Source organism: Dendropsophus ebraccatus, chromosome 3 (genome assembly GCF_027789765.1).
Source record: "Dendropsophus ebraccatus isolate aDenEbr1 chromosome 3, aDenEbr1.pat, whole genome shotgun sequence".
Lineage (NCBI taxonomy): Eukaryota > Metazoa > Chordata > Amphibia > Anura > Hylidae > Dendropsophus > Dendropsophus ebraccatus.
Window position 1 is genome coordinate 121406428 of NC_091456.1, and position 25242 is coordinate 121431669.

General features: G+C 43.9%; 1 protein-coding gene across 1 annotated transcript in view; it reads right to left on the reverse strand.

Annotated features, from left to right (window-relative positions):
- Window positions 1-25242, reverse strand: part of LOC138786539 (receptor-type tyrosine-protein phosphatase S-like) — a 338771-nt gene that overhangs the window by 64614 nt on the left and 248915 nt on the right. The window contains exons 18-19 of the mRNA XM_069963521.1: window positions 23804-23894; window positions 11819-12034 (exon numbers count right to left, since the gene is read on the reverse strand). Coding sequence (XP_069819622.1) covers window positions 11819-12034; window positions 23804-23894 — 307 coding nt within the window. The remainder of the gene's footprint in view (window positions 1-11818; window positions 12035-23803; window positions 23895-25242) is intronic.

Sequence of the window (25242 nt, forward strand, 5' to 3'; positions counted from 1 at the left end):
GCATCGCTGCGTGGAATAGCGATGCGTGGTCAGTGCCCAATGATTTCAAAAGCACAATACTTTACCTAGCATGTTGCAGGGCTTCTCCTGCGCTCCTTCTTCCTCCCGGTCCCACGCGCAGCAACAGCTTCAGAGCGATCTGTCTTAGCTGACAGACCGCTCAGCCAATCACTGGCCGGGACTGTGGCGGCCAGTGATTGACTGAGCGGTCTGTCAGCTTAGACAGGCCGCTCCGAAGCTGCTGCCGCCGCGGGACCGGGAGTAAGTATGGAGCGCAGGAGAAGCACTGCAACATGTTAAGGTAAGTATGGTAATTAAAACAAGGGCTGCAAGTACATCGGTAACGATGTCCCTGCAGCCCTCGCTAAATGATTATCAGGCCATGGAATAGGCCCAGTAAACTGCTATATCGGCACTCATTTACATTATTGATCGGGCCCCCATCGGCCCGTGGAATAGGACCCTAACCCGATCTGAGTATGTTCCATCAATAACCACCCTCTGAGTCAGTTACTTACATACATATCTTTTCTCCTGGTCTCAGCATCCCCATTTTATACAGAAGAATTTATATTTTAACTTTATGTGGACAGTAACAAATGACTTTGAAAAATCCACACACGCAACATCCACAGCATCACCCAGGTCCAGTCTATGACTATGTTCTCACAACCTCTTTTTAGGCTAAATAACAGCCGTTATTTTATAAGGACAGCCATAAATAAAGACCATGATTACTGGCCATCATTATAATAAAAATGACTTTTTTTGAGGCTAAAAAGACATTGTGTGACCATAGCCTATAAATTACTTCCTCATAAAAAGTCTGACAGGAGTAAGTCCTCAAAAACTATGCACCTGCTGTGTTAAAAGGTTATTTAATTAAAGAGGAACTCCTATCAAATAAAAAAAAATACAGAAAGGCAGGGGCAAAACATAATAAAGAATGTATACTTACCAGTCCCCATGTCTCCCTTTCGCCGGTCTCACGTCTTTTAGACAGCCGCTGAATGTCATTTTCGGCTGGATTCTCCATACATCACGAGTCCTATTCCTGGAACGTCACTGCTCCACTGGCGGTTTGCCCGCTCAGCCAGTCAGTGACTGCAGTGACTGGCTCCTGACCCCCCGTTAGAGCCCCCTATACTCACATGATCCTGCCGGGTCCTGCTTCTGGAGATGGTCGGGTCACGGAAATATCGGCGCCCGAAGCCCGGCGCGCGTGCTCCTCAGATGAGTCCAACACTCATAGAGAATGACAGGAGAGTCCAGCGCCCAGTCATTCTCTATGAGCGTTGGACTCATCTGAGGAGCGCGCTTGCTGGGCTTCGGGCGCCGATATCTCTGTAACCCGACCATCTCCAGAAGCTGGACCCGGCGGGATCACGTGAGTATAGGGGGCTCTAACGGAGGGTCGGGAGCCTGTCACCCCGGCACGGGGGGTGACAGGTTCCCTTTAAAAGCCTATATTGATTGCGCTTTTAGTTATTTGTTCTGTACTATACTTTTTCATTTTATTACAATATACAGTGGTACCTCGGTTCTCAAACTGCTCAGAAATCAAACAGTATTTTCAAGGAAAGTTTGCTTTGGTTCTGAAACTCTTGCTCGGTTCTCAAACACTTTTCGGGCACCCAGTCTTGAAGTACAGTAATGCCGTCATATTTTAATGAAAATTTACAGAATTCAAACTTTGCTCAGTATCTGATTGTTTTTGTGAGTGTGAATTGTGGGTTGTACCTGGTGAGTTAAGCACTGGTGAGGCTTCACATACAGTACTTTATAAGATTGCTGGAGTGCATATACAGTACAGTAGCAGTACAGTCAGTGCACCACTATCTCCCATCCTGTAGTGTATAAGATTGCTGGAGTGCATACACAGTACAGTAATAGTACAGTCAGGGCACCACCATCTCTCATACTTTACAGTGCTGGGATAGGGGGCACTATACAGTAAAGGAAGAGTGAGGAGTTGGTGACTACTGTACGATAATTGCTGGTTTTGTTGAATGTTTCTTGTGTATAATGTCCTGTAATGTCCTGTACCGTATATAGTGCTGCTCTGTAATGTCCTGTACAGTATATAGTGCTGCTCTGTAGTGTACTGTAGAGATTAAACTGGGCACTGTACAATGTAATAAATGACTATTGTAGGTAATTATTGGTGGCTGCTGGAACCAATTAAACACATTTACATTATTTCCTATGGGAAAACACTGCTAGGTTCTCAAACTGCCTTCCTGAATCAAATAAGTTCAAGAACCCAGGTACCACTGTATAATGTATGGCCCATGCATACATTTTTACACTAACGATTGGTATTTTAAAAGTTCTCCTTTGTATTTTATATCATGTAAGCGGTTCTACACTTGTTTTTGGTACCCATTGTAGGGATCTTCCCGGGGGATGGTGTGTTTGGACACAGTTCACAGCAGACTTGGACTTGTAAAATAACAGCTTGGCGTTTATTTGCAGCATAAACAGTCCATAACAGAAATATAGCAACACTGTGCTTTAAGAACAAAACAAAAAGGTCTTGCCCGTCTGGGCGCTAACTAACAACGCAGGTTACCTCTCTGGCACTTCAGTGGTCAGTATTGCGGGGTGTGAACAGGCCCCATCAGCGGCTGTCTTCCCAGCTCTCACCAAACAGCATGCAGGCTGTTCACTCCTGGCTGAGAGAGAGAGACCTGTACACTGAGCCCACCTTTTGCCTTCTCAGGCTGATTGGGATCAGAGCTCACCTGATCCCAAAACCCACACTGGATCGAGGGGGAGGGAATGGCAAGTCCCACTACCAAAACCTACCTGCCATTCCATGTAAGTCCAGGCCCGGCAATAATAAATAATAGCTCAGCAGCATAACACTGCTGAGCACAGATGCCTCCTGGACTCACCATCTCACACTATGTATCAACCTGGGTGAGATGTACATCCCCTCGAGCACTTTACCAGTGACATGTCCACACCATATAAACCATCTCTGTTGCACAGAGTCTGTCTTTATCATGTCTATTGGAAAAAAGAGATGCTGTACCCGTGAATGGGTAGTTCTTCAGCTGTTTCCCAAATAAAGGATACTTAAAGAGACTTCTTATCTCAGGGCAGCATAAAATAGTGAAAAAGAAGCTGAACAGAATGATCACTTACATTGTTCTGTGCAGCTGATTTAGAGATCTCATTCCGAACAACATGGACAATAAGTAGTCCTCTCCATTATGAGCATGAGCCCAGAAGTCCTGGATATTCATGAGAAGCAAAAAACTCCACCAGCAGCTGCTGATTGGCAGTTGTCTATCCAAGCTGTGTATAGGCAGTCACCTGTCAATCAGCAGCTGGAGGGCAGGGGGAGAAGTGTGGCAACAATCCTATTCTACTGCATATTAGGAGAACTGCTGAACAGAATGATGTAAGTAATACCCTGATCTGTTCAGCACTGCTGTCACTAGTTTCCGCTGCCCTCAATTAAGGCGGCATAAACCTAGTGACAGATTTCGTAGTAAACTCCTAGGGGGTTTGCACTGCAGAAAAGTCCTGATGTTTTTCATTTCATGTCTCCCATAAAAAATGTCGGAAGATTTGTTCTGTTATTCTGATTACTGCACTGCAATACAGGTGCATGCACAAGCAGCATATTGAGCATTCTTAAATTATTCACATCATTTCATAATTGGAGATGTTTCTGATTGACACATATGGCGCCAGGAAAGAATTTTTCTCCCTATAATGGCATCTATTTACAGATACATTAACCCCTTAAGGACAGAGCCTGAAATGGCCTTAAGGACAGAGACAAATTTTATGAATATGACCTGTGTCACTTTATTCATTAATAACTTCGGCATGCTTTTACCTATCCGGCTGATTCTGAGATTGTTTTCTCGTGACATATGGTACTTTACATTTCTGGTAAAATGGAGTAGATACTCATAACTAATCTTTATGAAAAACACCAAAATAACGTGAAAAATTTTGAAAAAATGCATTTTTCCAACTTTGAAACCTTTCTGCTTATACAGAAAATTGTTATGCCACATAAATTATATATTAAATAGCATTAGCAACATATGTACTTGGTAGCTTTTATTAACCTCTTAAGGACATAGGACGTACCGGTACGTCCTATGTCCTCACTTGCACTTCAAAGCGGGGCCGCGCGGCGGCCCCGCTTTGAAGTGCCGCGATCCCGGGTGCCGCGAGTAGCCCGGGACCGCTGCTATTAGCGGGCACGGTCTGATCGCCGTGCCCGCTAATTAGCTAATCGGAGGCAGCTGTCAAAGTTGACAGCTGCCTCCGATTACCGGAGGCAACGTTTCCCTGGTGTCTAGTGAGGGAGATCGCTCCTCCGGGACCTTGTCCCGGAGGAGCGATCTCCGTTACTGATGCCGGCCGGGGACGCGTCCAAGATGGCGCCGTCCTCGGCTCGGCACTCGTTCGTTTTCGGCTGCAGCAGCTGAAAGCAAACGAGTGCCGATCTCATGGATCTCTGCAGCATATCTATGCTGCAGAGATCTCAATGAGAGATCACAGTGTATATACTAGAAGTCCCCCAGGGGGGCTTCTACTATATGTGTAAAAAAAAAAAAAAAGTGTTGTTAATAGTAAAAAGCCCCCTCCCCTAATAAAAGTCTGAATCACCCCCCTTTTCCCAGGTTTTAAAGAAAAGTAAACAAATAAATAAATAAATAAACATGTTTGCTATCGCCGTGTGCGTAATCGCCCGAACTATTAATTAATCACATTCCTGATCTCGTACGGTAAACGGCGTCAGCGCAAAAAAATCCCAAAGTGCAAAATTGCGCATTTTTGGTCGCATCAAATCCAGAAAAAATTTAATAAAAAGCGATCAAAAAGACGTATATGGGCAATCAAGGTACCGATAGAAAGATCACATCATGGCGCAAAAAATGACACCTCGCACAGCCCCATAGACCAAAGGATAAAAGCGCTATAAGCCTGGGAATGGAGCGATTTTAAGGAACGTATATTGGTTAACAACGGTTTGAATTTTTTACAGGCCATCCGATACAATATAAGTTATACATGTTATATATCGTTTTAATCGTAACGACTTGAGGAACATGCATAACAAGTCAGTTTTACCCCAGGGCGAATGGCGTAAAAACACATTTCCCCCAAATAAAAGAAATGCGGTTTTTTTTTCAATTTCACCACACTTTGAATTTTTTTCTGGTTTCGCAGTGTACTTTATGCAAAAATTCAGCCTGTAATTGCAAAGTACAATTAGTGAAGCAAAAAATAAGGGGTCATGTGGGTTTCTAGGTGGAAAAATGCAAGTGCTATGACCTTTTAAACACAACGAGGAAAAACCGAAAACGTAAAAACGAAAATGGGCCATGTCCTTAAAGGGTTAAACTATATTTCATTTTTTTAAGACAATAGAAAGCTTAAAACATTAGCAGCAATTTTTCAAATTTTCAGTAAAATTTCAAAATCAGATATTTTTAGGGACCTGTTCAGGTTTAAAGTGTATTTGAGGGGCCTGTATGTTAGAAAGCCCCACAAAGCACCCCATTTCAGGAACTGCACCCCCCAAACTCTGCAAAAGCACATCCAGAAAGTTTTTTAACCCTTTAGGGGAGTCACAGAAATAAAAGCTAAGTGTGTAAGAAATGTGAAAATTTTTATTTTCTGTGCAGAGATTTTATTGTAATCCAATATCTATCATAATGATAAACCTATTAGCAGAGAAATGCACCCCAATATTGATTGATTCTGCAGTTTATAGAAATACCCTATATGTGGCCCTATTGCGCTATTTGATGCAACCACAAGCCTCAGATATAAGGGAGCGCCTAGTGAATTTCAACGCCTCTGTTATATTTGGTCATTTTTGATAGTACCACTTCAGGTTGGCAGAGGCTCTAGGGTGCCAAAACCTAAAAAACACCCCTAAAGGGACACCATTTAGAAAACTGCACCCCTCAAGGAATGTAACAAGGGGTGCGGTGAGTATTTGGACCCCACAGGTGCTTCACAGATTTTCAGAACAATGTGGTGTAAAAAAGGAAAAATTCAATTTTTTACACTAAAATGTTGTTCTAGCATTCATTTTTCATTTTTACAAGGGGATAAAAGAAAAAAAAACACCAAACGTGTAGAGCAGTTTCTCACAGGACGAGCCTCCAAAGGGAAGGAGCGCCAATTGGCTTTTGCAAGCTGGATTTTACTGGAATAGATTTCAAGGGTCATGTCGCATTTACAGAGCCCTCGTGCTGCCAAAACACTCGAAACCCCCCACATATGACCCCATTCTGGAAACTACACCCCTCAAGGAATCTAACAAGGGGTTCAGTAAGCATATGGACCCCACTGGTGACGGGCACAAATGTGGAACAATGTGACGTGAAAGGGAAAATTTTTATTTTTTTCACTTTCACGTCACAAATGTGACCGTCATCAAGGGATCCATATCCTCACTGCACCCCTAGTTAGATTCCGTGAGGTGTGTAGTTTCCAGAATGCGGTCACTTGTGGGGGGTTTCCAGTGTTTTGGCAGCACGAGGGCTCTGTTAATGCGACATGGCGTTCATCATCCATTCTGGCCACATCCAGCCTCCAAAATCTAAATGGCGCTCCTTCCCTTTGGAGGCTTGCTCTGCGCCCACATGGCGCTTTATGTCCACATCAGTGGTATTTACGGACTCAGGGGGAATTGCTCTACACATTTTGTGTGTTTTTTTCTCTTTTAACCTCTTGTGAAAATGAAAAATTTAAGGCCAAACCAACATTATAGTGTAAAAAATGTAATATTTAATTTTCACGCCATATTGTTCCACATTTGTGCCCGTCACCAGTGGGGTCCATATGCTCACTACACCCCTTGTTACATTCCCTGAGGGGTGTAGTTTCCATAATGGGGTCACTTGTGGGGGGGTTCAACTGTCTTGGCAACACAGGGGCCTTTTAAATGCAACATTGCCCCTCGAAATCCATTCCAGCCAAATCCAGCCTCCAAAAACCAAATGGCGCTCCTTCCCTTTGGAGGCTTACCCTGCACCCGCATGGCGCTTTATGTCCACATGTGGGGTATTTCCGTACTCAGGGGAAATTGCTCTACACATTTAGTGTTTTTTTTTATCTTTTAACCCCTTGTGAAAATGAAAAAATCATGACAAGATCAATGATTAAGTGTAAAAATTAAAAATTTTTACACTAAATGTTGGTCTAGCCTTGATTTTTTCCTTTTCCACAAGGGGTTAAAAAAGAAAGTGAACACAAAACGTGTAGGATAATTTCCCCTGAGTACGTAAATACCCCACATGTGGATATAATGTGCCATATGGGCACAGGGCAAGCCACCAAAGGGACAGAGCGCCATTTAGAGGCTGGAATGGAGGATGGAGGCCATGTCACAATTAAAAAGCTCCTGTGCTGCCAGGACAGTAGAAACCCCCACAAGTGACCCCATTCTGGAAACTACACCCCATAAGGAATCCAACAAGGGGTACAGTGAGCATATGGACCCCACTGGTGACGGGCACATATGTGGAACATGTGCCATGAAAATAAAAAATACAATTTTTTCATTTTCACGGCACAAATGTGCCCGTCACCAGGAGGCCATATCCCCACTGCCCCCCTCGTTAGATTCCTTATGGGTTGTAGTTTCCAGAATGGGGTCACTTGTGGCGGGTTTCTACTGTCCTGGCCGCACAGAGGCTTTGTAATTGCATCATGGTATCCTCTAATGGGAATGGCGGCCATACCTATTTAGCTGGGGAAAAGGGACAATTCTAATTCATTTGGGGGTATTAGGCCAATTATTAGTTTATAAGGTTGAAAATGACAGGTGTCCATCAAATTCAACCTGTGTTGATCCAGAGGAAGGCAAAAAAAAACCTCGTAAGTCAGACGACAGTAGCCTCATCACTGGGAAAAAATTCCTTCCCGACTCCATAATGGCAATCAGAATAATCCCTGGATCAATGTGACCCCTCAAATAGGAATAAGGGACAGAATTTAGAAAATGTAGAACCCCAATGACGTGTGGTACGCCTTGAAGCGATCCAGTATGCAGAGGTCGGGGTGATCAGGACAGGTGTCACACTGAAAAATGGTGTCCTTCCTGATCCCCCTGTTACGCCACACTCTGCACTTCTTCTCGGGTCTCCTGTTTTCCAGTGTGGGGGACGTCACCTGGAAAATGTTGCCCTGGTGCGATACGGGGTCCTTCATATCCAGAAGCGCTGGGTCCGCTCCATGGCTGCTAAATATTAGGGCTTTATTACTACTGCTGATATTTTAGGATCGTGCCGCAAGCTACAGTAGCTCGGGCAGCGAGGGACCAGAAGAGGGGGTGCTGGTATAAAAGTTAGGTGGTGGTGACCTTTATCCAGCAGTGAGAAGATCAGTTCCCGAATGATCTCCCCACTAACTCCGAGGAAGGGGAGGGACATCTGGGGGCTGGATTCGGCTGTCCCTTCCTTCATACACTCTAAGGGTACGTGCACACTGCGGAATGGCGAAGGATAATCCTTTGTGCATTCCGCAGCTGGCACCCACCGGCAGACTGATGGAGGCGTGCGTCTCCTCTTGTGTCAAACTTCATTCTATGCACGGGCGGATTCTGCCCTCTGTCCAAAGAATGAACGTGTTCATTCTTTGGACGGACAACGGAATCCGCCCGTGCATAGAATGGAGTCTATGACACGGGTGGAGACGCACGCCTGCATCAGTCCGCCGGTGGGTGCCAGCTGCGGAATGCACAAAGGGTTATCCTTCGACATTCCGCAGTGTGCACGTACCCTAAATCTGTAAGTGTACCCTGAGGTACTCTCACAGAGTTTGTAGAATTTCACGCCATACCGTCATCTCTTATTGGGACGGTACTGGCGGAAAAGACGTGTCTGGGGGGCAGCGTACGCTACGCTACCCCCCAGACACGTCACTGGATGATGAGGATGATGAGGATGAATGGAGGAAAGAAGGATCCCCCATTCATCCTCACTGGCTGTTTCGGTGTCGGAGGCAATAATAACGTATGCGTCCGACGCCGAAAACACCCTGGGGGCCATCTTTATACGGGGACTAGTATATGGGGTATGTAAATGTGTAGTGGTGTAGTGTAAAACTTTATTTCATGTAGTGTGGTGTGGTGTAGTGTAGTGTTTTTTACGTGTTTTTTTGACAATAAGAAAAAATATCTCTACGCCAAGAAAGGAGCTGCTGATAAATGCCGCACTTATGTGCGGCACTTATCAGCAGACAGTGGCGGTAGGATATAGGGGGGAAAAAACGCCCCTACACCAAAAAGGAGGAGTTGCTGATCAGCGGCGCACTTACGTGCAATGCTGATTAGCACTCAGTGGCGTTAGGGCGCAAAAAAAGAAAAAAAAAATCTTTTTAACCCAAAGCAACTGATCAGTGAATGATATTCACTGATTAGCCGCTAGGGGGCAGTAAAGCGACACTGCCGGAGATTGCCGAGGCCCGCTGAACCCGAGGACCCGAGTGTTTCCGAAGATTTCCGACGCTGGACGACCGAACCTGGAAGTGACCCGACGAAGACGCTGCGGACGGCGCGGACCGCAGATCGACGCTGCGGACGCCCAGATCAGGTGAGTATGGTACACCTGCACCACACACACCTGTTCTGCACCCCTTAGCTACCTAGCTGAGGGGTGCAGAACCCGGCAAAACAGTTTTTTTACAGTATGATCGACGTGATGGGTCGGCCGGTACTGGCCGGCCTATCACGGCGATCCTGGGGGTGGCATCGGAGCCATCTTTGGTGGGGACACTAATGGCGATTGGTGCTATAACCGATGACCCGGAAAGCTGTTTTCAGCTGCTATATGCTGATCTGTATTGATCAGCCTATAGCAGCGATCATTGGCACGGGAGGGGTTAATCACCCCCCCGTGCTGACGAGCAGAGATGGCCTGCTATACATTATAGCAGGCCATTTTCCCCGACCGCTGTGTGTGAACACACAGCGAACGGGGAAACATCGGGCGTAAGTATACGCCCGTTTGCGTTAAAGCCCACCCTGCGGGGGCGTATTCTTACGCCCGATGTCGTTAAGGGGTTAAAACAGAAACTAAAAAATTATAGTAACTTCTGTGGATAGGCTTTTTTACAGTGGCTCGGCGGTTGTTGCATATCCAGCAGGCTGCGGAGCTGTATGGTACAGGCAACGCCTGCTTCTAACTACTGGAAGCAGACTTGATTTATCGATCAATGGTGATCATGGCATGCAGAGAGTGAACTGCTGATGCCTCTTCTGTCAGGGCACAGTCACAGCAGCCATTGGCTCCCCACCCTGTCAACTCTTTCCTGGTCGGAGGCAGCATTATACCTCCGGCCATAAGAGGCCACTCCATCCCCTGAGCACTACAGCATATGAGTGGTGTCTCTTGTGCACTTGCAGAGCGGGATTGGAGAGCAAGAAGCTGGAGGAGGGCACTGCTGCAGCCTGAAGCCGGTGAGTATTGCTTTTTTTATTTATATTTTTACTGTCAGGAAATACTAATGGTTTCATGAACACTCCAGAAAGTATTTCCTGACTAAAAACATCCATGGACGTGCGTAGGAGGCCTCAGTAATATTTTGGAGTAAGGGGGTATTTACACGTTCCATGAGTACATTCCTTGCACGGAAGATGTGCTACGGACCTACCAACATCATGTATTGTTAAGATGTCAGTAGCTCCAAATCCGTTTAATTCTCTGCGGTACTGTACAGACCCAATAGCACAGAGCTCCTGGCATCATAACGATACATGACGCCAGGAACTGTATTTAGTTGTGTGTACGGACCACACACAGAATGTGTAAATAAGGCATAAGGCGTAATGTGAACCCACCCTAAGCTCTGCAAATTCTCCTGTTGGCACATCAGACCAATTTGGCCAATTATAGCTCTGTGTAATAGAGAGAATGATCAGCAGATGAAACAATCAACGGCTGATCGCTTCTTAAGGGCGAGACCTAAAATCATCAGGCATCGGACGCGCATCGCTACTAGTAATAGCAATGCACAGCCGACGGCTGATGATTTTAGTATAAAATAATAAAGTATTTACTCACCTTACCACGTTTCTGGGTGTCCTCGGGCCTTCCCTAGTCTCTGCAGCTCTGTCTTCTGTTCCTTTCTGGTCCGGTCTCTGCACTGACAGGGTGCACAGCCAATCACTGGCCGAAACAGGAAGTTGGCCAGTGATTGGCTGAGCGCCCTGTCAGTGCAGAGACAGGACCAGAAGAGAACACAAGACAGAGCTGTAAAGACCAGGGAAGACCCAAGGGCACTGGAGAAGGAAAGAGGACACCCAGGGACATGATAAGGTAAGTAAATACTTTATTATTTCACACTTAATGCATTATTAGTGATGTCCTTGCAGTCCTTGCTGCCAGTGTAATTTTTCAGTAAACAAGCACTGATCTAGAAGATCGGTGCTTGTTTCCCCTTTATGATCGAGTCATCTAATAGGCCCCCTAAGATTCACTTTAAAATATACTTTACTAAACAAGCTATACTATCCCTTTTGTTTTGTATGAATGAGTGTACTTTTGACCGATACTTCATAGCATCCTATACATCCGATAGACAATAATAGTTTATTTCAGTCACCTTGAGAACCATCCCTAATCCCTTTTAATATATCTATATATTTTAGTGTGACGGGTCCACACAGGGAAAGGATCCTGGTTCTGATTTTACTTTAGGTTAAAACAGAAAATTAGCATTCACTAAAGAAACATGGATAAAAACACAGCATAGTAATTTTTTTTAAAAAGGATATCATTGCCTTTGGACATAAGATGTAAAAATAATTAGAAAAAAACAACCTACTTACCGCTTCTGCACCTTCCAACATTGCCAAGATAAAAAAAACATATCTTTGTCCAAATTCAAGTGGTTTATTTTCAAATCCATCATGCATTTTCTGGTCACCCAGTGTGAACTCAGGAGGCAGAGACTGGAAACGTGCAGCAATGTATGGTTTGGGGAACTCCACATGCCTAAGATGACGCAAACTCCGACGATGCAGCTTTGTAATACTGTGCACTATCTGAAATACATATGTACAGTACAGTTTAAGAAATATGAGAAAACTTACTATGGAAGTAGAGGAAGACATAGAATGATTTGGCCTTAAGGCTTTTGTCAGACATGACAGTTTTTTTTTTTTTTTTTTTTTTAAACTGCCACTTCAGTTTTTGAGCCCAAACTGAGTGGATTCAAAAGAAATAGTAAGTAGAGATGAGCGAATTTACAGTAGGAACAAAGTGAAGCACTTCGTTCCTATCAGCATTTTGCTTATCAGGCTGTGGGCTTTGAAGTCCGCTCCGTTGTGTGCCACTTCTACTCGGGTGCTGAAAACAGATGGATCCAGTCCTGGGAAACAGAGAGAAGTTTCCCAAGACTGGATCCATCTTTTCCCAGCACCCAGGGAGGAGTGGAATGGAGCAAAGCAGACTTCAAAGCCCACAGCCTGATGAGCAGAATGCCAATAGGAACAAATAGATTTGCTTTGTTCCTACTGTAAATTTGCTCAACTCTTATAGGAAGTGTAAAGGAAGGACTTATACTTCTGCTTTTTTCTGGATCCATTTCTGGCTTTTGCTTAAAGGAAATGTACATTAAATAAGGGAAAAGCACATACAGTATAGGGCTATTTCCCTTAACCCCTTAGCGTCCCATGACGTATCTGGTGCGTCATGGTGACGCTGGAGGAATTCAGAGAGGGGTCCCGCTGGGACCCTGCTGTGATCTGCAGCCGGGGAGCGCCTCTATTAGCCGGCGCGGGTCAGCTGCATTGAAGTGCTTTATACATAATCTCTCTGGTGCCTAGTGGGTCGTATCTCCCCTCCACGATGCGATCGCGGGGGGGTGGGGGGGGGGGTGGATAATCCGTTCTTCTGCCCGTGCCAGGCCTCAGTGTCGCACTGACGCTGATCCCGGCTCAGCAATAGATTGCTATGGCCTGCAGCAGGCAAGTGCAATCTATCACCGATGTGACTGATCAGTGCTGTGTATATAAAAGTCAGGGGGACTTCTAGTTAATGTAAAAAAAAGTGAAAAAAGTGTTTTTATTAATAAAAAATCCCCTCCCATAATAAATGTCCAAATCACCCCCCTTTTCCCATTTTATAAATATATATAAATAAATAAACAAATAAACATAATCGCCCAAACTATTAAATTATCACATTCCTGATCTCACACGGTAAACTGTGTAAGCGCGAAAAAATTCCAAAGTGCAAAATTGCGCATTTTTGGTTGCATCAAATCCAGAAAAAATGTAATAAAAACGGATCAAAAAGTCACATATGCACAATCAAGGTACCGATAGAAAGAACATGTCATGGCGCAAAAAATGACACCTCACACAGCCCCATAGACCAAAGGATAAAAGCTCTATAAGCCTGGGAATAGAGCGATTTTAAGGAACATATATTTGTTAACAATGGTTTGAATTTTTTTTTACAAACAATCAGATATTTTAAAAGTTATACATGTTACATATCGTTGTAATCGTAACGACTTGAGGAACTTATATAACAAGTCAGTTTTACCCCAGGGAGAACGGCATAAACACGAAACTCCCTGAAATCAAAACAAATTCCTTTTTTTTTTCAATTTGACAGAGCAAATGATTTTTTCCCGGTTTCGCAGCATATTTTATGGGAAAATAAAGTCTGTCATTGCAAAGTACAATTGGTGTCACAAAAAATAAGGGCTCATGTGGGTCTCGGTGCAAAAAAAAAAAAGCAAAAGCAAAAAAACGAAAATTGGCTTTGACCTTAAGGGGTTAATTTAGTAGATCATGGATTTTTCAAATTCTCTCAAAAACCTTGACGTCACGAATCAAGTGTAATTCCTATGGTGTCCAGCAGGGGGCGTAGTATATGTAGAAGTCTATGGACTGTATTGAAGTCTATGGAAGATGTAATGTAATGTAAAAACTACCCTTTATTTGCGGACTATGTTTATGGAATACTTTGGGGAGCAAGGACACTTGCTCCCCAAATGGAGAGCACAGAGCAGGGAGGGAGGTGCCAGTGCATCTAACTACCTCCTCCCTCCCTCCTTGGTGCAGTGGGACAGATAGGCACTACTACTACTCCCATCATTTGCTCAGTATGAGCAGATGATGGGAGGAGTATTACCAGGGAGATCCCCATCACCAAGCCCCCCCCCCCCTCAGCCGACAACCCACAGCACACCCGCCGCCGCAGGTAACCTCCCAGATCTGGTCCCCATCACCAACCCCCCAGCTCTCATCATCCGGGACCGAGTCAGCAGGACGCGGAGGCAGCAGTGAGCTGGCAATCCGGGACGACAGGGAAGTGAGGGGACCAGATCTGGGAGGTTACCGGCGGCTGGGCGGCGAGGGTGGGGTGGGGTTATGTCGGCTGAGGGGGAGCTTGGTGATGGGGATCTCCCTGGTACTGCTCCTCCCATCATCTGCTCATACTATGAGCAGATGATGGGAGGAGTAGTAGTGTATATCTGTCTCACTGAACCAAGCAGGAAGGAAGGGAGGAGGTAGTTAGATGCACCGGCAACTCTCTCACTCCCTGCTCTGTGCCCTCCATTTGGGGAGCAAGTGTCCTTGCTCCCCAAATTATTCCATAAACATAATCCATCAATAAAGGGTAGTTTTTACATTACATTACATCCATAGACTTCAATACAGTCCATAGACTGGCCCTCCTCTCATAATATAAGTATTGAGCTTTTTAGAAATAAAACAGCTTAGGATGATGATGCTGACAATGATGATGACTTCTAAACCTTTTTCTTTTTTTTTAAAGATCTAATAGAAGAACGAAGGCGGCGGCGCTGCAGAAGGGCAGCTGTTCGTCCCACAGCGGATGAAAACCGGGAGTTGGGACCATCTACTAAGTGTTAACATTTGCATGTATATATAGGCTATGTTCACACAATGTAACAGGACTTGCAGCTGGTGTCGGACTGGGGTATCTTGGGCCCACCAGGGAATATTTTATTCTAGGGGCCCACCCTACATACACCAGATATACCCAGTGCCAAACCTTTCACATTACTATAGTGACTTTGAACAGTGCTGTGTATGTGACCGGCAATTCTCGCTCACTGTTACTAAATAGTCAGACACTCCAGGGATGGGGACCTGGACAGCCGAAGGCTTTCCAGGCATGATGGGAGTTGTAGTTTTGCCACAGCTGGAAGGCCGAAAGTTCCCCATTCCTGTTCTAGTGTATAGGAGCTGTCCAGGCATGATGGGAGTTGTAGTTTTGCAATTGATGTAGGGTCGAAGGTTCCCCATCCCTGCTCTATGCAAAAAGCACAGCAGTCCACTTAAGTTTCATGAAAGGTGAAGTTCAATGAAACTAACTGGGGGATTATATGTCATCCTGAAGCTGCTAAACAGGGATACAGACCTCCTGCTCACGGGCCCACCAATGGGTAGCGCCCACTGGGGGATTCCCATGCTCCCCTGTGGGCCAGTGCGAGCCTGATTGCAGCGCAGGCCGATACGGGGGAGCATGTGGCAGGTCTTTGTTTTTATTTATTTGTTTTGGATAGTTCACACAACACCACCGAGGACAGACCCTCCCACACCACCACCACCACTGAGAAGCCTAGGCCCTCTGACCCCATCGCCAGCAAGGACCCCATATCCCCAGAGGATGCCTCCAGCATCGAGCTTGTCTTCAAATGGTAGGTAAAATAACGTGATACAGATTGAATTTCTTTCTAGAAAACATTGGCTAATTTGCGCTTTTATTTTTTAGCTCCGACCCTCTGGGACTGTCCGGGGCGTTTTTCCCCAGAGCCAAAGGAAGCAAGGCCCTTATCAGCGAGCGGTAAGAACCTTCCCCTAATCCTCCAAACTTCTCTAGCATATAGTAAGGGCAGAAACTTGAGAAACTACAGGATGGAAATGATCGCTTTTCATAACCTGTATAAGTTTTCTAATCATCACATAACTTTTCTACCTCAACAGTAACAGAGACCCTCAACCAGCTGGTGGAGGAAACAGACAACCTCTCTAGGAGGGCATATGGGCCAATGTGCACCTTAAGGGATGTGCAGCTGGGGCTGAGAAATCTGAAGTGCCAGATCGACAAGTTGCGCCAAAGGCGTTCATGTCTTTTTTTTTTTCTGTTTATTTTAGTTTTTCGTTATTTGTTTTCCTTATTTTATAATTAAAATTTGTTATTAGTTAGATCTCTATACAGTGTTTGTATTGATTTCTTCCATTCGTTTTTGAATACACTATGCTCAAAGGCAGGCACTTCAGCTCAGCCTTCCAAGAACAAGGTAGCAGGCAGGCACTTCAGCTCAGCCTTCCAAGAACAAGGTAGCAGGCAGGCACTTCAGCTCAGCCTTCCAAAAATTAGGTTGAGGACCATCAAGCAAGCCGTGGTAAAATGAGGTTGAAGCCCATTAGGTGAGCCCTGGAAAAATGAGGTTGAAGCCCATCTGGTGAGCTCTGGAAAAATTAGGTTGAAGCCCATTGGGTAAGCCCTGGAAAAATTAGGTTGAGGCCCATCAGGTGAGCCCTGGAAAAATTAGGTTGAGGCCCATTGGGTGAGCCCTGGTTCATCTTTATAAGCGTCAGCCGGTCAGGTATCACTTGCCTTTTACTGGGCAACTGGCATAACAGGTATTACTTGCCTTTTACTGGGCAACTGGCACTATAGGTATCACTTGCCTTTACTGGGCAACTGGCACAATAGGTATCACTTGCCTTTTACTGGCCAACTGGCACAATAGGTATCACTTGCCTTTTACTGGGCAACTGGCACAATAAGGTATCACGTGCCTTTTACTGGGCAACTGGCTCAATATGTATAACGTTTACGTGCCCTTAGTGGGCTAAACCAGGGACACTATAAGTCACTTGTACACACAGGGTACTGGAATGAATACAGCTGCTAATGCTGTTATATCATCTATGTCTTAGCACTGAGAAGTGCTTTGGGTTCACTAAAACCTCTCTCTCCCTGCTCGAAGATCTCTCCCTGGCTAGGTTGAAAGCGCATCTGCGGTCGGGAGGCGGAAGTCAATTATTAAATATTCGAGGTCATGTGGTTCAGCCATCTAATGAGGGTAGGTGCCGTTTTCACGCTGCGTGTATACTCCCAGGGTCCCTCACGGCCTCCCTGCATGGTGATTGGTTTAAAAAAAGCAGCAAGTGCAATGGGAGGGCGTTCGAATGTTTCCCGCGTATTCGTCACACTACTCGATAGAATTCGAATTTTTCAAATACCACAATATTCGATCGAATACCATATCTTGATCGAATCGTATTCGCTCATCTCTAGATGTGACCAAAAAACACAGTTTTGGCATTTTTTTTTTATGTTTACACCATTTGCCATATATTCTAATAGTTCAGACATTTCTGCAGTAATAACATACATGTTTGTGTTTCTAATTACATTTTCATATTTGTAAAATGGAAGGGGTGGAGTATTTAAATTTTTATTGCAGAGGAAATTTTTTTATAAGCTGAAATAAATTAGCTTTTAAAAAAAATAATAAATCTTTATTGAAAGACAGATCTAGAGTAGAAAACATGACAATAAAATGAATATAGGTATAAAGTGATAGAATGGCTGTCTATGATGAGACAGCTGTTCAATAACAGCAAAACAGAAATTTAGGACATATTTCAAGGAACAACCTCCTGAATACGTGTACAGTCTCAAAGGGCTGAGAACACCAGTGACTAATTGAGGGAAACATCATGTCCTTCAAGCTAGGAGTGATGTAAGCTCTATGAGCCATTGCCTTATAATTGTCAAAGGGTAATAGAGTGGTTAAAGGGGTAGTGCGGCGGTAAAAAATTATTCACAGAATAACACACATTACAAAGTTATACAACTTTGTAATGTATGTTATGTCTGTGAATGGCCCCCTTCCCCGTGTCCCACCACCCCCACCCGTGTACCCGGAAGTGTAGTGCATTATACATACCTGATCCGTGCCGACACGCGTCTGCCATCTTGTGCCAAACGTCATCTTCGGCCAGCCGGCCCGAACACCTGAGCACAGTTATGCTCAGCCAATCGCGGCTGAGCAGCTGATGACGCGGCCGGCACTCGGGAAGATCGGAGGTGTTCGGACCGGCCGGCTGAAGATGACGTTTGGCACAAGATGGCGGACGCGTGTCGGCACGGATCAGGTATGTATAAAGCACTACACTTCCAGGTACACGGGTGGGGGTGGTGGGACACGGGGAAGGGGGCCATTCACAGACATAACATACATTACAAAGTTGTATAACTTTGTAATGTGTGTTATTCTGTGAATAATTTTTTTTACTGCCGCACTACCCCTTTAATTTAACTGTAGCTGTTAATAAGTCTTCTACTGAAAAAGTGGAAAGTTGTAAGATCCATTTACCTGGACTGGGAGAGGAATTTGTCCACTTAAAGGGAACCTGTCACCCCCCGTGCCGGGGTGACAGGCTCCCGACCCCCCGTTAGAACCCCCTATACTTACCTCATCCCGCTGGGTCCCGCTTCTGGATTCGGTCGGGTCCCGGAGATCTCAGCCGCTGCAGCCCGGCGCGCGCGCTGACAGATGAGTCCAACGCTCATAGAGAATGACGGAGCGCTGGACTCTCCTGTCATTCTCTATGGGTGTTGGACTCATCTCTCAGCGCGCGCGCCGGGCTGCAGCGGCTGAGATCTACGGGACCCGACCGAATCCAGAAGCGGGACCCGGCGGGATGAGGTAAGTATAGGGGTCTCTAACGGGGGGTCGGGAGCCTGTCACCCCGGTACGGGGGTTGACAGGTTCCCTTTAAAGGATGGTTTTAGCAGCCTATAAAGAAAACTAAGTGAAAATAGAGATTGATTAGATTTAACTGGGACCATATTGAGAGGATGGTCCTTTAATTAAAAAGGGGATGAAGCGTAAAATCGAGTCAATACAGGGAAAAAGTTAATTATATAGTTATGGTCCTGCAGGAAGGCAATACAGGCCATGTCAGGCTGTGTAAACAGGCCTAATAGTGCATTTACACACATAGATTTATCTGACAGATTTTGGAAGCCAAAGTCAGGAATGGATTTGAAAAGAGGAGAAATCTCAGTCTTTCCTTTATGACCTGTTCTCTGTTTATAGTCTGTTCCTGACTTTGGCTTAAAAAATCTGTCAGATAAATCTCTCTGTGTAAACGCATCCTAAGACTAATATGATTGCCCCAGACAAATTGTCTAAATAGTTCACAGTGCAGCTTTTTGTCTTATTTCTTTAAAAGAACTTATGCCCATGATTTGGTAAGTAGTTTAAATTTGTCTTTTACCAATGAAATGGGGCAGTAAAGTTATGGAGGTTAGGGTCCCTACCCAGTTTGATGAGAAAAAATACACATGCCTCATTAAACTGATCCAGTAAGGAGGACATAGCTATAAAATGGTTGTTAAGGGTTGTTAAGTGCGGTATCAGATGGGGTTGTAAGAGTTTATAAAATTCCCCAGAGAATCCACCAGGGCCTGCAGCTTTACCTAATTTAAAGGATTTAATAACCTCTTCTACCTTCTCACTCATTATGGGCTGATCTATCAACTCTCTCTGCTTAGTTGTTAATCTAAGGGGATTAGATTTCTTAAGGAAGGCAATGCCCTTCATCATTGGGTCAGGAAAGAGGTTGCAAGGATCAGCGTTGAAAAAAATTAGCACAAATCTGTGTAGAGTTGTGTGTGATAGTGATGTCAGGGGAAGCTTCTTTGAGGTTGGGTATAGGATTAGATAAATTATAAGGTTTAGTAAGGGAGGCATCCCAGTCTATTTCCCCATCAGAAGTATTTGTGACAAGTGGTTCCAGAAGAGTGTCCAATGGCTTTGAGAGCTGTACCAAGATTCTTGAAAAAAAGCAGCAGAACCCTAAGTTTAGTTTAAAAGGGGAAAAAAAATGTTCTGCTCATGAAGTTGAGAAAAGTTGGAGCAGCAATAATGTGCGTCTCTCATTTTGTAGTGAGGAAAGACGCCGGTATGATCTCAAGAGTTGTAGTTTATCCTGGTAGTTCAAAGGTTTAGAGAGTTGGAGCCAGGAAGACCCGGAAAATACGGTGGGACCTTTCCATTTGCATAGAGACAGAGAGGTCAAGCAACTTATGAACTTTAAGCAGCTAGACAGATCTTTGGGGTCTTTCACTTAGGCTCCTTTTACACACATAGATTTATCTGACAGATTTATCAAGCCAAAGCAAGGGATGGATTTGAGAAGAGGAGAAATCTCAGTCTTTCCATTATGACCTGTTCCCTATTTATAGTCTGTTCCTGGTTTTGGCTTCAAAAATCTGTCACATACATCTCTCTGGGTAAACGCTCCATAACTCTGGAATTGGAATCCTAACAATACGCAGTTTGAATCATCTGCTAAAATTTGCCAAAGCGTCCAGCTTATTAAGCACCATCTACATCCATCAGAGATTCTTTGTTCAGCCTCAGAGATTTTTTTTGAGTGTAGTAATTAAGGCGGTGATAAGTGTCCAAGGAATGAAATCTGGTATCCAGTGTTGGCATCAGCAAATGGGCAATGGTTTTTGCCATAGTTTGAAGCAACTGTTAAGCCAGAAAAGCATAATCACGCCCAGAAGATTGTGGTGATTGGGCGAATTTGGTCTTACATTTTGCTTCCTTGGTTGAAGTCTTGATAAAAGTAGAATGCATGAATTCAGTAGGCACACTATAGAAAGGCAGTTTAAACAGACATTACAACAACTGAAGAGTAAGCAGCAGCATACTGTCAGTGGGCTTGAAAGTTTGGTCCAGTGGCCTTTAAATTGGTGGTGAAGCTGGAAAAGATGTTTTTCAATTTTCTTTTTCTTCAATGATAATGGAGAAGGAATTACCATTCCCATAAGAGTCACTAGATGGCTCTCGGCAAGCCCTCCCATAGACACACTGCTTTACACTGGGGCAGACTAGATTCCAGGGTGGAAAGCTCAGCCACAGAATTCCACCAATCTTGCTCAGTGTGAAGGCGCTCTTAGTCGAGGACAGACTTTCCATGACGGCATTAAATATCGATGAGGAGAGTCATAGTGGCCTAACAGTTGAGCAGTGTGAAAATTGCCATTTCTACTTTTCACCCACTGTAGCACATTCAGTCCAGGAAAATAAATTTTTGAAATGCTCATACACCCTACACCTCCTAAATACATTTTTTGGGTGGTGTAGTTTCTGTAATGGCGTCCTTTTTTGGGTGTTTCTCTATTTATTTTCTTGAGAAAACTGTCAGCCAATTCCGTGCATGTCTAATTTATTTTTCCTCTACTATCCTTACCTATGTGCCTGCCACAAGTGAGGTCCTGTGAGGACATTCAAGCCTCAAAAGGGCACTCTGTCCTTTTGGAGGCTTGTACTGCGCCCACATAGCAATTTATTTCCACACCTAAAGTATATGCCAAGGGGATACCCTCCACAAATGGGTTCCATATACTCACAACACCCCTGGTTACATTCCTTGAGGGGTGTAGTTTCCATAATGGGGTCACTTGTGAGGGGTATCCACTGTCCTGGTAGCCTGGGGGCTTTGTAAATTCAACATGGCTTTCATCATCTATTCCAGCCTCAAAAGGGCAATCTGTCCTTTTGGAGGCTTGGCCTGTGTCCACATAGTGATTAATGTCCATTTGTGAGCTATTTACCCCTTGAGCTACTCATTTTGCCCCCCCCCCCCCCTTCTGCTTTTAACCCCTTGTGAAAATGAAAGATTCCAGGCTAGACTAACCTTTTAGTCTTAAAAAAATGTAATTTTTCATTTTCATAGCACACTGTTTCACCTACGTGCCTGCCACCAGTGGGTTCCATATGCTCACTACACCCCTTGTTACATTCTTGAGGGGTGTAGTTTCCTTAATAGGGTCGCTTGTAGGGGGTATCCACTTTCCTGGTTAATGTCCACTTAATGTCCACTTGTGGGGTATTTCCCCCTTTAGGGGAAATTGCTCTACTCATTCCGCCCCCTTCCACTTTTAACCTCTTGTGAAAATGAAAAATCTCAGGTTAGACCAACATTTTAGTCTAAAAAAATGAGATTTTTCATTTTCACTGCACATTGTTCCACATTTGTACTGGTCACCAGTGGGGCCCATATATTCACTATAGCCCTTATTACCTTCCTTGAGGAGTGTAGTTTCCATAATGTGGCCACTTATGGGGGGGGGGTTTCACATTAGTTTGTGATTTACTATGAATATCCACTCAAATTTACCAGTAATATAAAGTAGAATATGTCCCGAGAAACCAGTCTCAGAATCATTAGGATATGTAAAAGCATTCAGAAGTTATTAATGGATAAAGTGAAACAGGTCAAATTCCTAAAATTTGGCCTGGTCCACTGGGTCATTTTGGGCTTGGTCCTCAAGGGGTTAACAGTTTATCCTAATGTGAGCTCAGGTTTCTGACAATGAACAATAAAGCTTTGCCCAACTCCTGCTTGGGTTGACCTTTAGGGTGTGTTTACACAGAAAGATCTATCTGACAGATTTTGGAAGCAAAAGCCAGGAATGGATTTAAAAAGAGGATAGATCCCAGTCTTTCCTTTATGACCTGATCCCTGTTTATAGTCTGTTCCTGGTTTTGGCTTCAAAGATCTGTCAGATAAATCTGTGTAAACGCACCATTAGTACTGGAGGGGCTGCTAATGAATAGCAGCTGCTTCTCCAAGCTGGTTCTCATGTCAGTTCAGACTAACCAGGATAAAGAAAAGTGTAAGTTTGCTCCAGAGTTTTCTGGTCCTGTCCACGCTTTCCCTTTTTCTATTCATACAATAAATAAAATTACACATGGTCTCCGGCGGCGCCTGCAGGGTGTGGGGGGCCCAGTGGGTTTGGTCCTGTGACAGTGGGGTTGCAGGGCTATTCTGAGGCCTCCCCTCCCCTGTTGTCGCTTGCTCTGCGGGGTTGGCGGTCACTGACCGACACAGTGTTGGTTTAGTGTAGGGACTCATGTGGGCCAGAAAACCTGCACGCGGTACATGAGGCAATATGGTTTAATTAAATTATATACCAACATTCTGGCGTTTGTTTTAAATGTAGCCGAGAGGCATTAGTGTCAGCCATGGGTGTGAGATGCAGCAGATCCTTTTTCTCTAGTTTTGTATTTTGTATGGTCTCCTTGCGTCTCTTCTTTTGGTCTTTAACTAGTTCACCCATTTACCAGAAAATTTTCACCCAGTCTCTATTCCCTCCTGTTTATTCTACTATGCTGCCCACTTCATATTATCTCTGAGTCTTCGGGTTTGGATAACACTGCCAAACCCAAACAATTAGACAGATCCGCTCAGAACTACTAAAGGCGTGTCAAAAGTTGTGATCAGTCAGGGTTTGAGTGTTAAAAAAAACTAATGATAGCTAGAACAAGCTTGCATTGGGACTTCAGCTTGATCACATGGCACAGAGTTAGGAGGGAATGCACTTAGCCTGACTCTCCTTCCTCATTCTAGTGATCGGTCACGGTCTGGACCATTGGATCTAAACCAATTAAAACTTTTGACATGTCTCTACCACAGGTCAAAAGTTTTCTAAAGTGACAGTGTTCATTTAAACATGCATCTAATTCTTCAGTATTTTGAGGGTCCAAATGTTTACATTTTTTTAACATAATTTGACAGACGGTTTTGCATAGTGAGATGTAGATGTGAAACAGTAGACCACAACATATACCAATTCAGCAACTCAGGTCACAGATCAGGCACACACTAACAATAATCCTGCCTGACTTATTACGCTCCTCTGTTTTTAGGATCTTTCTCTCTCCCTAATATGCATCAATCTTCTATCTATTTTTTACTCTGGTAATATCTGGTAAAAATATCTTTACTCACCTCTTCTAAATCCATTTCTTCAGGACTCCCCCATGGATTAAGAAACTGTCCACGTGATTTCTTCAAAGGCACTACTACAATATAATAACTCCTGAAAATGAAAGCGAGTAGTATACATAAATATATGAAGGTACCTAAACGACACATGAGATCATTTATAACAATGTATTTATTTGCCTTATTTCATTGTATATTTTAATGAACAAAGAAGGCTTATGCTTTAAAGGTAACATCTTATATAGTCTGATATTTATGTATTACACATTATGGGTGCATCACATATATATTATATTATCTATGTTTTTTCAAACAGTGAAAATGTGTGTGTGGAATTTGTAGACAGAACATAGAGAGCCTAAATTCACTGCTGCTTGCACTGCACATTTCTTTTCCAGTTACCGTATGTATGTCCTGCCTATTCATACATTTTTTTGTGTCATCCATATAAAACGGTTGTCCATATAAGATTCTGTAAACAACCTGGTGCCCACTTCAATCCTCAGACCCTTACATCTAGTGTATACATCCCAGCCTAACCACAATCTCTCTATCTCAATCAAAAATCTAAATCAATAATTAAACTAGTCCAGAGCACTCTCATAAACTAAACTTGCCAGGAACCCATATCCCAGCAGTAAATTTGATCAATATTTTAACATTCCTATATGATGGACATTTTGAGTATCCAAGTATTTGGTAAACTTGCTTTTATTAGGTTTGGTGGGATTAGTAGTTGTTACTCACACACTATGTGAGAAATCTACACAGTTTGAGCAGTTTTTTGAGCAGTAAGGGAAAATAATTTTGATATGTTATTGCCAACAAAAGTTATGAAAATTACTAATAGACACTTATTATGGGAAACACACCCTTTAGTGCATTTCCCTGCACTTACTACAGCAGGGATGTACTACAGCATGAAGTGTTCAGGTCTCTGTAAAGTTGGTGACATCACGTCACATAAACTCCCGACTCCTGTTGCTCCAGTCTGTCCCACCGTTGCAGCAGGCGTTGGCAGTTTATGTGACGCGACATCACCAACTTTACAGAGACACGAATCGGCCATGCTGTAGTAAGTGCAGGGAGATGCACTATATGTGCGTTTCCCATAATAAGTGACTACTAATAAATTTCATAACTTTTGTTGGGCAATAACATATCTTAAAATTATTTTGCCCAGACTTTCCCTTTAAGTGTTTAAGGTCTATAAATCTGCCTTTAGCAATGTGTATTTCAAATGAGTAAACAGAAACATAAAGAATTACTTTTTTTTTTTTTTAGGTTTGGTGGGTTTTCTCACAGTTACAACATACACATTTGCTAATACCTTTGTTATTTGTGGGAACTTTTTTGTTAAAGAATTGAGTTCTGATAAGATTTTCATTATGGTTATATGTTACAGTTATAGTTATTAGGTAGAGTGCTTCAAAACAGTTCTG